Source organism: Chrysochloris asiatica, unplaced genomic scaffold (genome assembly GCF_000296735.1).
Source record: "Chrysochloris asiatica unplaced genomic scaffold, ChrAsi1.0 scaffold00224, whole genome shotgun sequence".
NCBI lineage: Eukaryota > Metazoa > Chordata > Mammalia > Afrosoricida > Chrysochloridae > Chrysochloris > Chrysochloris asiatica.
The window spans coordinates 2,869,138-2,884,385 of NW_006408742.1; the positions used below are offsets into that span (position 1 = coordinate 2,869,138).

The 15,248-nt window shown below is 39.6% G+C and overlaps 1 protein-coding gene across 1 annotated transcript in view; it reads left to right on the forward strand.

The window, feature by feature from the left end:
- The window catches only part of ATP13A4 (ATPase type 13A4), a 189,287-nt gene that overhangs the window by 52,599 nt on the left and 121,440 nt on the right, over positions 1-15,248 (forward strand). The window contains exon 2 of the mRNA XM_006873141.1: positions 5,058-5,231. Within this exon, the coding sequence (XP_006873203.1) occupies positions 5,058-5,231 (174 nt within the window). The remainder of the gene's footprint in view (positions 1-5,057; positions 5,232-15,248) is intronic.

The window sequence follows — 15,248 nt, forward strand, 5'->3', positions numbered from 1 at the left end:
TTAACCCACAGTGCCACACCAGGAAGGCTATAGTGACTGTTTTTTTTTTGAGATTACAAATGGGCAATCTTAATAGATTTTTCTCAAAGAGCATGGAACAATCTAGAAGTTTGAAGAAAAGTGAAAAGTGCATTGGTGAGAAAAAGTTCCATCACAATAATGTAACCTGCCCATTCTTCAAGGGTAGCAAGCACTAAGTAGATTTTCACAGGGAAACCTCAGCCCATCTACCTTCCAGCCATAATCATGCCCCTTCAGAGTTCCTTTTGTTCAAATTGGAGACCCAGCTTTGTGAGCGCAAAAGTTATTTTCATCTTTTTGAAACTGTAAAGGAGGGTGTGTGTAAACTACTTAGGGAAGTTCTCTTAAGTTTTGGCTGCTATTATTGCTACCAATAATAATTACTAGTTGTTAGTAAGACCCATTACTACCAGTAAAAACTTTAAACTTCAGCTGTTTTTCTTTCTCCTTAGCAACTGAAATTTATTTATTTATAGATTTTTTATTGTGAACTGAGTGAAGGTTTACAGAGTAGATAATCATTTTTTCATTCAACAAATCATAAACTTCCTTTCATTTCAATGATTACAATTTCCTTCCTGTGATTATTACTGCCTTTTCCCCCTACTTCCAACCCTTCTGAACTTGAATGGTTGCTCATTCTGTGGTGACCACACCTTGCTAATGTTGTTGCCCCTCTTACATACCACTTGGTTGAAAAATTGAGCCATAAGGGTAAGTTCAATTCCAGGCCTGAATGGTACAAAGACCATAGTTTCAGGTTCCTCCAGTTTCTTTCTGACCAATAAGCCCAATCTCTCTCTCTCTCTTTTTTTAATAATTCTGAATTTGTTCCACATTTTCTCCCACTCTGTCTATCCAGGACCTTTCAGAGGAGTGGGTAATGGTACCTGAACACCCTCTAGTTCTTCTGGACTCACAGTCTTGTTCACAACTACAAAAATATATTGTCTCACAGTTCTGGAGGCTGTTGTTATTGTTAATTCTCATCAAGTTGGTCCCGACTCATAGCAACAAGAGAACGAAACACTGCCCAGTCCTACATCATCCTCACAATTGTTGCTAAGCTTCAGCTTTCTGACCTAGAAAATGAAGATAATTATTTTGCTTTATTTGTTTTGTTCTGATCATGAACACAAAGAAACTTTGGGAACTGTGGAGGAATTATGTTACACAGCCTGTAAAAACATCGAAACCAAATATAACAAGGAGATTTGTAGAAGAGAACAGAGAAACTCAGGTAGTTCACATGAGGATTCAAGTGGTCGTATAAGGACATTTTAGCATATTTTTAAAAAGATGATAAAAGGCTGGTTTGGAGGGTAGAAGTTTTATTTATGCTCAAGGACATAAAGAAGCACAGGAGGAAATATGATGTGATGGACTCAGGACACATAGGGAAATTTGGTGTGGGATCAATAGATCATTGTTGTAAGTGTGATGGAGTCACAGAGCTCTTCCGGCTTGACATCTGGCAAGCAATAGCTTGAACTGGGACAGAAGAAAGTTCATGTCAGGATAGATAATCTATTCTGCAAAACCAGTCAAAAGCTTGTATTTCTGAGCTAATGTGAACATTTCACCAAAGGGATGCCAAATGTGAACAACAGTTAAGAAAGTCACAAGCACCCATGCACACTCTAATAATAGAAAGGTCATCTAATAATTATATATGAAAATAGCTTTCAGCACAGCTCACAGAACCTTTTCCATTAATGTAATCTTTATCAGGTGTGCTAGAGAAGCTGGCGGATCCGAAGTTACATGTCCTAGCTCCCTTGTTATCCTAAGAGACAATACTAGCAAGAGAAGAACTATGGAAACTAGGAATTTGGGGACCTTAATGCACCAGACTGCAAAGCCATTTGAACTGCAAGGCCGCTCACCATTTGAACTCACCAGCTGCTCCTCAGAAACCCTATACTGGGTTGCTATGGGTTGGAATCCACTCGATGGCACTTAGCAACAACATCAACTATGCTAACAAGCTACTGGTAGGATTTTAGTCTTTGTTAGGAAAGCATGGCCAAGTAATAACAATTGTGTAACAGCAACAACAACAGCAGTGAATGCTTATACAACACTTAGACATATTCATTTAATTCTCACAGCAACCCAGTGAGGTGGATTCGGTCCCCACCCCCATTTTACAGATGAACAAGCTGTGGAATAAAGGAGTTAAGTAATTAGCCCAAGGTCACATACCTGAGGAGTGTTTGAACTAGGCTTTGAACAGAAGTGTTTGGTCTAGAGACTGTGCTTTTAAGATGTATACTCCACAAGCTCTCGATTTCAGGAATTTTATCTAGTATAAAATGGGTTTCCTTCATAGAACCCAGCTTCTTGTATTATTTGCTCAGCATACATATTGAACAAGAATGGTGAAAGAACACAACCCTGCCGCACACCTTTCCCAATTTTAAAACATTCAGTGTTCCCATGCTTTTGTTAGAACAACTGCCTCTTGGTCCAGGTACATATTTCTCAGAAGTACAATTAAGTGTTCTGGAATACTCATACTTCTCAATGTTGTCCATAGCTTGTCATGATCCACACAATCGAAAGCCTTCACATAGTCAATAAAGCATGGGTAAACATGAAGGAAAACGTGGCGTCAGGATTGGAGGAAGACTTATTAACAACCTGAGATATGCAGATGATACAACCTTGCTTGCTGAAAGTGAAGAGGACTTAAACTATTTACTTATGGAGATCAAAGAGCGCAGCCTTACGTATGGATTACAACTCAATGTAAAGAAAACAAAAATCCTCACCACTGGACCAATAAACAGCATTCTTATCAATGGAGAAGAGATTGAGGTTGTCAAGGACTTCATTCTTCTTGGATCAACTATCAACACTCGCGGAAGCAGCTGTCAAGAGATTAGATGATGTATTGCATTGGGCAAATCTGCTGCACAGGAACTTTTTAAAGTATTGAAGAGCAGAGATGTCAGCTTGAGGACTAAGGTGCGCCTGACCCAAGCCATGGTATTTTCTATAACCTCATATGCATGCGAAAGCTGGACAGTGAATAAGGAAGATCGTAGAAGAATTGATGCCTTTGAGTTGTGGTGTTGTAGGAGAATACTGAAAGTGCCATGGACTGCCAAAAGAACCAATAGATCTGTTTTGGAAGAAGTGCAACCAGAGTGCTCCTTGGAGGCCAAGATGGCTAGGCTTCGTCTCTCATACTTTGGACATGTTGTCCGGAGGAAACAGTCACTGGAGAAGGATGTCATGCTGGGTAAGGTGGAGGGTCAGAGAAAAAGAGGAAGACCCCCAACGAGATGGATCAGCCAGGTGACATCATTGATGGCGTTAAGTGTGGCGGCGGTAGTGAGGTTGGCCCAGGATTGGACATTGTTTTGTTCTGCTGTGCATGGGGTCTCTATGAGTCGGTTGCGACTTGATGGCACCTGACAACAACAACAAAATGGGTTTAAAATATGCTTATTATTTTGAGAGAGACATGGTATGGGGCTGAGGCAATAAACTTCAGGGCTGGCTTTCCATTATGTCTCAGACTTTACTTGGGAGAAAAAAAGGTTGTCCAGATAATAAATTTGCTAGAGATAGGAACTATATCTTGTCCACATATATATTCTCTAGGACCTCTTATTCCCTTAGGACACATAGCAGGTGCTCAAAAAACACAAGTTGAAGTAAACCAAATAGTCTCTCCCTGCTGTAAGATTTTTTTCTTCTTACTGAAAGCAGAGGAGAGTAGAAATGCATAGTTTTACCCCACATTTCTAAAAGAAAGTTCTGTTAAGTTGTTAGTCCTCCTGAGGTAAAATCTTTCACCAAATCCTAACTCTGAATTCAAGACCTGATTTTAGTTCATCTTATCCACGAAGCTACTGGTCCCAGCCAAAGGGACCACTGGTTTCTGCATTAACCTACTCCTTCTGTGCCATGACTTGCTACCGTGTCTATTAATCTGTTAGTATCTGTGGATCAAAATATGCAGGTCAAATTCAAGACTTGGAGGCTGACAGATCTGGGTTTGAATCCTGGCAGAGAAGTTCCTAGTTGTGTGGTGTAGAACAAGCCATTCAGCCTTTTTGAACTTAATTCCATCACTTATAAAATGATAATCATATATTATTCACTGGATGGTTGGGAGAAACCACTGTAGGATAAGCACTGGGCTGCTAACAGCATGTTCATCAGTTCAAACCCAGTAACCACTCTACAGGAGAAAGATGAGGCTGTCTGCGCCCATAAAGCTTGGGTAACCCTATACAGTCTTTGGGTCACTATGAGTCAGAATCAACTGGAGGGCAGTGGATTTGGCTTTCTGTTTGTTGTGTTTTATCTGGTTACCTAGCACAGTTATTGGCACACACTAGTTGGGGTCTCAGGAGTGTAGCTATAGAATATCTCAATGTCTTAGTTACCTACTGCTGCCATAACAAAAAAATATAAGACAAGCGGGTGGCTTTAAAGAATGAAAATTTATTTTCTCACAGACCAGAGGCTAAAATCAGAATCAGGGTTTAGTCATGTCGATTCATTTTGTGTTCCTAACTCTTACTTTCTGTTGTTTGCCAGAGGTCCTTGGCATCTTTTTGCTTGCATGCTACCTGTCTTCCCCGTATGTGTGTGCCTGTCTCTAATCCGCTCTTTTTATAATAAAAGATACATTCAGAAGTGATGAGCTCTAGGGCCCACCCTACTCTAGCGTGGTGAACTCATTACCTTAAAAGAAAACTCTTATTTGCAAACAGGGTCATATTTATAGGTATAAGGGTTAGAACATTCACATTTGAGGGGGAGGGGCAGGGGATTACAATTCAATCCACGACACCCAGTAATACTGCATGATCTGGAGATCTGAGATAATGCCATACATTTTTTGGGTCAGGAGTCTGTCTCTACCCTGACTTCCTCACACTCTATCCTTCCTCACCCTCCCCAACTTCTTCCCATCCCCACTCCCTGCCCCCAGTTTTATCATGAAAATCAATCTTTTCTCATTTACAGTTTATTGTACTTAACCAAGGTTTGGGGTCATTTTGGTTCTGTTACAGGAAATCTTTGGCTATCAGACTCAAGCCTGGCGGAAAGCTTTCTGTCTTGTTGGATCCATCTTTTCACTTGGTATGCTTCCCTTGGTGTTCTACTGGAGACCAGCTTGGCATGTCTGGGCACATTGTGTCTCATGTTCCTTGCAAGAGGCAGACGTCGTGTTGCTGAGGACAACAGTAAGTGTATAATTGGTGGCTTTTTTCAGGTCATCATGTAATGGGGTAACTGTGGGAAGATTTATACAGGGCAGGTGGCAGGGGTAGAGGTGGGGATGGCATATATAAGGCAGCCATTGCAGCCTTACATTTACCAAGAATTCAGTAATTTGTGTGTTTATTAAGGAAATCTGTTTCATAGTTTTTCTTCTAAAATTTAGATTTTTGTGAAAAATTACTTTAATTAGAATATATTAAAATCAGAGCAGGAATAACCATGCTAGTAACTAAAAATAGTAGGTAGTGGGAAGTACTGAAATTAGGCTTACAAGCTGCAAAATTCTCACTGATTCTTTCTTCCAATGCTGCCTTATCTATTTCTATCCCCTTTATTGGAGATACTTTGGAGAAAAGGGAGAAATAAACTGGGAAGGATATGGGGACCCTCTCTCTAGAAAGGATGATCTCTTTTCCTTTGATTCAAGACAGCCACGGTTATTGGTAAGAGTATGTTGCATCCTGAAACTAAACTCAGGGACAAATGCAACTATTTTGTTTGCTTCTGTGTCTTTCTATGCTGATACAAACTCCTGATGTTAGATTACTTCTCTATATTTTCTCTCATGACATTTTCTCATAACACTTATTCTATTTTTTCCTGCTGGACTGTAAGCAGCATAGGAGAAGGGACCATTCCTAACTGAGTCATTGAAACATCCTCAGTTCCTGCATGTGGTAGGAGTTCCATAAATATGTGCTGGCTGCAAGACTGAAGTGGATATTCTTGTGATGAGAATGAAAGTATAGTTTCATGGAAGATCCTTTTCTGGCTGACTTTTACTGAGTATTTCTCAAATGATCCACAATGACAAACAGATTGATGCTAAATCAACCTCTGATGGGATTTAGCTTCTTTTTATAGCCAACAATCTTCCTAGATAAACATTCAACATAATGAAGCAAGAAAGGAAGACAGATAACAAGCCTGAGTTATTGGCAAAAGAAAAAAAATATTCACATTTTGATCTGACATCAAATTGGCATTTGGACCTAACTCAGAGTCGGGGTTAAATTTCAGTGATACTGGGAATTGGATGAATCTTTGTCTTGGTTGGGTTGCTTCATTGGATCAGTTTTATCCCTCATGTCAGATTCCTGAGCTCTTCATGAACCAATTTCTCTATGCCCCTGTCTTAAGCTTTCCTGTCATAATTCAAGACTGAATTCTTTTTTGCTTTGAACTTTTTGTTGAAACCATGTGTTTTCAGTAATGGAAGGCATTTTAAATGAAAAGAAAAGAAAAAAAAAGAGGTAATATCGATTTTGATACCGTTAGTGGGACACATATGTCCAAGGGGACCTCTGGTAGTAGGAGGGGGGCCATTTCTTCAGATTCATGAAGTTTTACAGATTCCCACAAATACAGCAGGCACTAAAATTGGGATAGCAACTTACCACTAAATCCCACAGGTGGAAAATGTATGTGGGTACTGTCTGTCCCACTGGCAATGAAAGAGTTAGCTAAAATACAGATGATAGTCAAGGCAGCTACTCACAAGTTTAATTCTAATTTAAGTAGAGATATTTGGAGATTGTAAAAATGACATGGGGGTTGCCTCTGACCTCCTCAAATTTCACCAGGGAGCTGGAGAATCAAACTCAACATCAGCCCAAGGTCAATTTCTATGAGGCAGAGGACCGACATGCTTCTAACCTCTAACCTTCTTGACCAATTCTGACACACCAATCATCCCTCCCATGGCACTCTGTTTCTCTTCTGGCTTTGATAATTCATTGCAATGGCCACACAGAATTCTTAGACAGTAATTGCAATTAAGAGGTTTATTAGGGAAATTAACAGGTTACAATTTAGAGTGTTCAGGATACAGTTTTTTTTGTTCAAGAGCACCTCTTTTCCGTCATACCTGCAAGCATACCTCTCTGGTCCTCGGCCTGTTGGCCTGGCCTCTGCCTTGCTTGGACAATGTTACAAAGATCATTTAGCGTTGCCAATAATAAATGCCCAAAGGGCACTCCACCTTAAACTTCAGTCTGAAAGCTCTAGCTCTGTGGGTCAGCAAACTTAGCTCTGCAAATTAAATGCCTGGAGGCACTCTGCTCTGCAAGTGAGCCTCCTGCCCAAAGGCATTCCATGGGCTAAGAAACCCACTGCTCTGTCTCGTACTCTGACTCTTGGTTCTGCTGCTATCACTTTTCTGCCACTCCTCTGATGCCACAACTTTCTGTGTCCTGGATTGAGGAGGCTCAGTGCATTAGGATTCTAGGGAGCCAAAGGATGTGCTCCACTTCTAACCTTTCTTCCTGATGGTAGTACAACATCCTGTTTCTGATTCTGAGATGGCTCCTTTAATACTCATCAGGATGGCAAAACTGACCAATCCCCAAGTTAAAGTTTCATGTTTTTGCAATTACAATTAACCCTGTTAACAAATCCCTCACAACTAAATCAGATAATTCCATCAGCATCTTCCCCCATCTTTTTACTGAGATCATCAAGAAAAGAGGAAATATACGTCATTGGAATTGTCTCTCTCATCCAGTTGTTTGGTGAGAGTTACAAAAGCTATGGCAGAACAACCATACCAAGTAAATCACTGCATCACAGAGACAAAACTTCAGGACCTTAAGACTTTAAGACAGCAAGAGATCATTGAGGAGGAAGAGGAAGTCATGTTGACAAACTTGGTCATTACTGCCGGAAATCATACTTCAGGAAGGCTCACAAGATATGAGTGAGAGATGAGCACCTGGTTCTCATCTAATGACACTTCTGCATTCAGAGGGTGATGATGTGGAGAGGTGACACAAATTGCCCAAACTCATTGATTAGCAAGTGGCTTATTCAGGACTAAAGTCTAAGTATCGTAGTGCAAAACTGTTTGTATTGAGCTATACTTAGACTTTGTTGTTGCTGTTGTGTGCTGTCGAGTTAGCTCCAACCCGTAGTGATCTTGTATAGGGTTTCCAAGGAGTGACTGGTGGGTTTGAACTGTCCCCGTTGCATTTAGCAGTCGAGTGCTTATCCTACAGCACCACACCAGGACTCTGTACTTAGACTAGACTCACTGAAGTTCCCAAACTTTAGTCAGCATCAGAAACATCTGGAAGGGCTTATTAGAACCCATCCCCAGAATTTATGATTCATTAAATGTGGTTTGGGGTCCAAGAATGTACATTTAAAAAATGTTCCCAGGTGATGTTAATGCTTGGACTACGGGATCACACCTTCAGAAGTACTGCCACCATTAACATTTTGAGCTCACTTGGTTCTTGAGAGAGGCCTGGACATTTGCTTTATGGCTCAGCCAATATAGTCTTGGAGCAATGATCTAGATTTAGCAAAAAGTTTACAAGTGGCTCTCCGATACTCAGCCTGAGAATGTCTGGGTCAGGGATAGTACTTGTTCTTACTTGGGCTGGTGAGAGGATGAATTGAGATTATATATGTAAAAGCCATTTGCAAACTGTAAAATGCATTGTGTGTTATAGCTTAAGCAGTTCTAGTGATTGGTTATATAGAGGGCTCACTGTGCTACATTATACAATGACTCTATTTGTCTTTGTTGGCATTCCCTTTGTTGGGATTCCCTTTCAGGAGATGTGAGAAAGTGTCTAATGGCTGGGAATCCCAAGCACTCAACCAGGTTACCTTTTCTAGTTGCATGTGGTCAACTCTGGAATGACAAAACATTGTGGTCCTGCCTCTTTCTTTGCATCTTTAATAATCTATGAAGACCCTTCTCCATGCCCTTCCACCACTAATCAGAGAAGCCTAAACTAGCTTCAATCTTGCCTTTTTTAATCTTGATTTCAAATTTAATTTGAAATTACATGCTCTTGTGTGTCTTTTAAATGTATTTGCTATGCCAAAGACTCTCCAAATAAATGAGATTCTAAATTAGTCTTTATGTAATTAGACAAGAACGCAATTATTTCCAACGTTCCTACTACCGAAGCCTTAGATAAAAATAAGCTTTGGACATCAAAGATTTACAAGTCTTCTACTCGGTCATTTGCATTAAAATGACATCATAAAAATATTTTATTTGAGTTCTATTGTAATAGCTGAACTGTAACAACTTCTCATTAATGAGAACTGGATGACTCCTACCTGAAAATGTGCTGCATATCTTTTCTTCCTGTTATTATAAAATCAGTGGTTGATACTTATCATCAATCTCACCCTGGTAAGATTACAGATCATTATCACAAATACTGATTAGGAAGTCATTTCTTAACATTAAAGAAAAAGGCATTGCTGGATTGAGTCTTTCATGCTATTTATTTTCAGTTCCTCTCCCTCTATTAAATGCTTCTAGGAGGGAGATTTTCCCAAAAGATAAGAATCATTGCATTTTTATTTTATAATTTTAAAAATGATTTTATTCATTACTCATCTACTTCAGAATTTTAACCAATATCTGCAGTGATGCCACATTTCTATGCAAATAGCATGATTTGCATTCATTGGTGTTTTGAATTTAGACTCTCTTAATAACTTCCATAGTTTCCTGCTTTATTATAATTACAAACATGTTTTTCCTTCACTGTCATTGTATGTTTGTTACATGCTGCCAAAGACCTGAGATATGCAGAGGACTGACTCAGACCTTTCATTCTGGGGTTTTAAGGAGGAGCACTTTTCTTTCACTTTCTCCTGAGGAAGACATCAGTACTTGGGGCTCTGGTTTGAAAACAGAAATTCAGCAAATCAGCCATGCAAATGGCATCTAAATCCCCAAATACATCAACATTCTCATTAGTTAGCAGCATTTGTGTTTACTAACTCCTTAGGCATCTCCTCTCCTCTCCTTCTGCCTTGGTCTCTGGAAGCCCATGATCACCACCTTTGTCAAAGTAAACCAGGCACTCTTTCCTTCATGCTTTTAATCCACAAGGTTTCCTCTGATATTCCTTTCCTCCTCCATTCATCCATTTATTTATCCAATTAGTAAATATTTGTTAAGCATCAACCATGTACCAGCCATTGTCATATGGACTGGGGATGAGGAATGAATAGAATGGAGGGAAATCTAGTGGAGAAATAGAGATATATACAGAGAATCTGGTGGTGAAGTGGATAAGTACTCAGCTACTAACACCAGCAGTTTGAACACATCAGTTCCATAGAAGAAAGATGCAGCAGTCTACTTCTCAAAGTATTACAGCATTGGAAACCCTACAGGACAGTTCTCTGTTCTGTAGGGTCACTATGAGTTGAAATTGACTGGATGGCAATAGGTTAATATGCACACACACACTAGATTGTAAATACAAAAAGTAGTTCTTCTAGCTCTACTTACTAAAGCCTACCTCTCCAGAACAGATTCTATCTCTACTTATTAGAGCCTACATAATCCAAACAGCAGAAACATACATTAACAATCAGAACATAGAATGTATGAAGTATGAATCTAGGAAAATTAGAAGTTGTCAAAAATGAAATGGAACACATAAAGATCAATATCCTAGGCATTAGTGTGCTGAAATGGACAGGTATTGACCATTTTGATCTGACAAGCATATGGTTTACTGTGCTGGGAACCACAAATTCAAGAGGAATGGCTTAGCATTCATCATCAAAAAGAATATTCTAAGGTCTATCTTGAAATATAATGCTGTCTGTAATAGGATAATACCTGTATGCCTACAGGGAAGACATGTTAATTCCACTAGTATTCAAATTTATGCACAAACAACAAAAGTCACTGATAATGAATATGAAGAAGTCTACCAATTTCTTCCATCTGAATTGATTAAACATGCTATACAGATGTGTTGATAATTAATGGTGGTTGGAATTCAAAGGGTGGAAACAAAGAAGAAGGATCAGAAGTTGAAAAATACAACCTTGGTGATAGATAATGCTGGGGATCACATGATAGAATTTTGCAGGACCAATGATTTCTTTGGAGTACTAGTGTGGTGCTGTGGGTTAATGCACTGGACTGCAAAGTTGGTTTGAATCACAAGGTCAGCAGTTCAAGCGCACCAGCTGCTCCTCAGAAATCCTATACTGGATCGCTAGTGTTAGAACTGACTCAATGGCACTTAACAACAACAACAACAATGAGTTCTTCATTGCAAATACCTTCTCTAAGCAACATAAAAGACAGTTACATACATGAACCTCACCAGATGGAATACACAGGAATCAATTTGACTACATCTGTGAGGAGAGATGGTGGAAAAGCTCAATATCATCAGCCAATCTGCCAAAACAAGGCAAGGCAGACTATGAAACACCATTAAATGTTCATATGCAAGCTTAGGCTCAAGCTGAAGAAATTTAAAACAAGTTTACAAGAGCCAAAATATGACCTTGGACATATCCCATCAGAATTTAGAGACCATCTGAAGAACAGATTCTATGTATTAGACGTTCCATTTTGTTAATGACCAAAGACCAGAGGAGTTGTGATACGATTCAAGAACACTGTCAATGAAGAAAGAAAAAAGATCATTAGACACTAATGACCAAAGACCAGAAGAGCTGTGGGATGACATCAAGAACATCATACAAGAAGAAAGCAAAATGTCATTAAAAAGAAAGGAAAGAAAGAAAAGACAAAAATGGATGTTAGAAGTGACTCTGAACCTTGCTCTCCAGCTTAGAGATCTAAAGAGAATGGGAGAAATGAGAAAGTAAAAGTGCTGAATGGAAAATTCCTAAGGGCAGCTAGAGAAGATAGTCAAGTATTGTATGAAACATGCAGACCTGGTGTAAGAAAACCAAAAGGAAGAATACACTCAGAATAAACCTCTACATGTAATATTGAAGGACTCCATGGGCAAAATTATTGAATGATGAAGAAAGCATTAAAAGAAGATGGAAGGTATACTCAGAGTCACTACCAAAAAGAAATGATCAATATTCAACCATTTCAAGAGGTAGCCTGTGATCAAGAACCAGTGTTACTGAAGGAAGATTTCCAAGCTGCACTGAAGGTATTAGCAAAAAAAAAAAAAAAAACCCACAAAACTACAGGAATTGATGAAATACAAATCGAAATCTTTCAACAAACTGATGTAGCACTGGAGGCACTCATCTATGCCAAGAAATCTGGAAGACAGCTATCTTGCCAACCAATTGGAAGACATCCATATCTGTCCCCATTCCAAAGAAAAGTGACCCAACTAAGTGTGGGAATTATCAATAATATCACATGTAGTAAAAGTTTGTTGAAGATAATTTAAAAATGACTGCAACAGTACATCAACAAGGAACTTCCAGAAACCTAAGCCAGATGGCGTGGATATAATTATTGACATCAGTTGAATCTTGGCTGAACCAGAGAATACCAGAAAGATGTTTACCTGTGCTTTATTGACTATACAAAGGCTTTCAACTGAGTGGATCATGACAAGCTATGGACAAATTGCTAAGAATGGATATTCCAGAACACTTGATTGTACCCGTGAGGAACCCATACCTAGACCAAGAGGTAGTTGTTCAAAGAGAACAAAAGGATACAGGCTGGTTTAAAATGTAGGAAGGCGTGTGCCAAGGCTGTATTCTTTCACTATATATGTTCAATCTGTATGCTGAGCAAATAATCAGAGAAACTGGACTTTATGAAGAAGAATGTGATGTTAGGATTAGAAGAAGACTCATTAATAACCTGTAATATATGCAGATGATACAACCTTGCTTGCTGAAAGTGAAGAGTTACCGATGAAGACCAAAACCCACAGCCATCAGTATGGGATGTGCCTCAGTGTAAAGAAAACAAAAATCCTCAAAACTGGACCAATGATAAATGGAGAAAACTTCGAAGTTTTCAAAGACTTCATTTTGCTTGGATCTACAATCAACACTCATGTAATCAGCAATGAAGAAATCAGACAATGTATTGTATTAGGCAAATCTGCTGCACAAGACATCTTTAAAGTGTTCAAGAGCAAAGATGTTAGATTGAGGAGGATGAAAGAGCACCTGAACCAGGCCATAGTATTTTCAAAAACCTCATATGTGTGTAAAAGTTTATACAATGAATAAGTAAGACTGATAAGAACCAATGCGTTTGAGTTACGATGTTGAAGAAGAATATTGAAAATACCATGGACTGCCAGAAGAACAAACAAATCTGTACTGGAGGAAGTACATCAAGAATGCTCCTTAGTAGCCATAATGGTGAGACTTCATCTCTAATATTTCAGACATACTATCAGTAAGGAACTCTGGTAGCGTAGTGGTTACGAATCAGGCTGTCAACCCCAAGGTTGGCCGTTCGAAACTACCAGCTGTTCCCCAGGAGAAAGATGAGGCTTTCTGTTCCCGTAAAGATTTTTAGCCTGGTCACTATGAGTCAGAACTGACTCCACGGCACATTACAACAACAATAACATCATCAGAAGGTATCAGTCCTTGGAGAAAGACATTATTAGTCTTTGTAAAGTGAAGAGTCAGTAAAAAAGAGGACGACTCCCAACGGAATGGATTAACACAGTGACAGCAGCAGTTGGGATGGCACAGGACAGGCCGTGTTTCATTTTGTTGTAAATTGAGTCATTATGAGTTAGAACTGACTCAACTGTACATAACAGCAACAGTATCTGAGGAGCTCTGGTAGTGTAGTGGTTATGAATCGGGCTGCGAACGTTAAGCTCAGCAGTTTGAAACTACCAGCTGTTTGGCGGGAGAGGATTTCTGCTCCCAGAAAGATTTACAGCCTCGGAAGCCCTGTACGGTCGACTATGAGTCGGAACCAACTCCATGGCACAGCACCACCATCCAGTCTTTTTGATCCATTTTCTGCCCAAATTCCAGAGGGAACGAATCACTTAACCTTCTTTCTCTTTAGCTCTGTGTTTTCCTTTCTGACTGTTATAATGCTTTCCACAGTCTGCCTTGACTTAAAATGCCATTGACTTTACAGTTATGAAATAGCAGCTCATTGATTATCTCATTTAATTCTCAGAACAACACTAGAAAATATGCATTATCATTTCCATTTTACAAATGAGGAAACAGAACAAGTCACTTAGTAACCTAGTAAGCATCAGAGCCAGGAGTTTGATCCCTTGTCTCCTTCCCTCCTTCCTTTCTCTCCTCCCATAAGATCATAACTATGATCAGAACAAGCTAGCTAGCTTATGGGAAGAGGGAGCACATGGTGCTTAGTAAAATCAGGGTCCTTGATCTCTTGGATTTCATCAAATCACCACACAAATGTAAAAATACTACTGTCTATGTGTTATTTATAAAGCGTACAAGTTATGATAGAGTATATGACAGAGGTTTGACCAGGTTAATCAAGGAAGTTAGGGTAAGTTTCCCTGAGGTCCAGAGGGTAAGTAAGAGCTATAAGGTGATGGAGGCTGGTGGGGAGGGTCATATAAAGCGTGGTCTAGATAGAATTGGGCGGGCTAAGAACTTGAGCCTAAGTCTTCTGACTCTGTAAGTCTAAATTCTACCCCGCCCCACCCATGAGCTCGGGTCCTGGTGTCGTGCTGTGGGATAAAGCACTGGACTAAATAATCAGTTTGAACCATAAGGTCAGTGGTTCAAATTCATCAGTTGCTCCACAGAAACCCTATAGTGAGCCACTATGAATCGGAACCGACTCAATGGCACTTAACAACAACACGAGCCCGAGTGGCGCAGTGTTTAAACACTCAGCTGCCAGCTGAAAGGTCAGCAGTTCACACCCACCAGTCATTCCATGTGAGAAAGATGTGGCAGTCTGATTTGGTGAAGATGTAAAGCCATGGAAGTCTAAGAGGCAGTTCTTCTTTGCCCCATCAAGTAGTTAGTTATGAGTGAGAATTGGCTTGGCATCAATGGGTTAGGTTGGGTTTCTTTTAGAATGCTACATTCTTTTACGTAGCCGTTTCTTCTATTAGATTGTGAACTTTCTAAACACATTGACAAAGGCTTGCTTTTCATCCCCTACAGTATCTAGCACACAGCCACACAACTGGTGTTCAACATCTTTTAATCCAATTAAGAGTTGACTCAAACATGTCATGAATGGTCCCATCACCATTTCTACTTTATGACAAAACTTCTAAAGT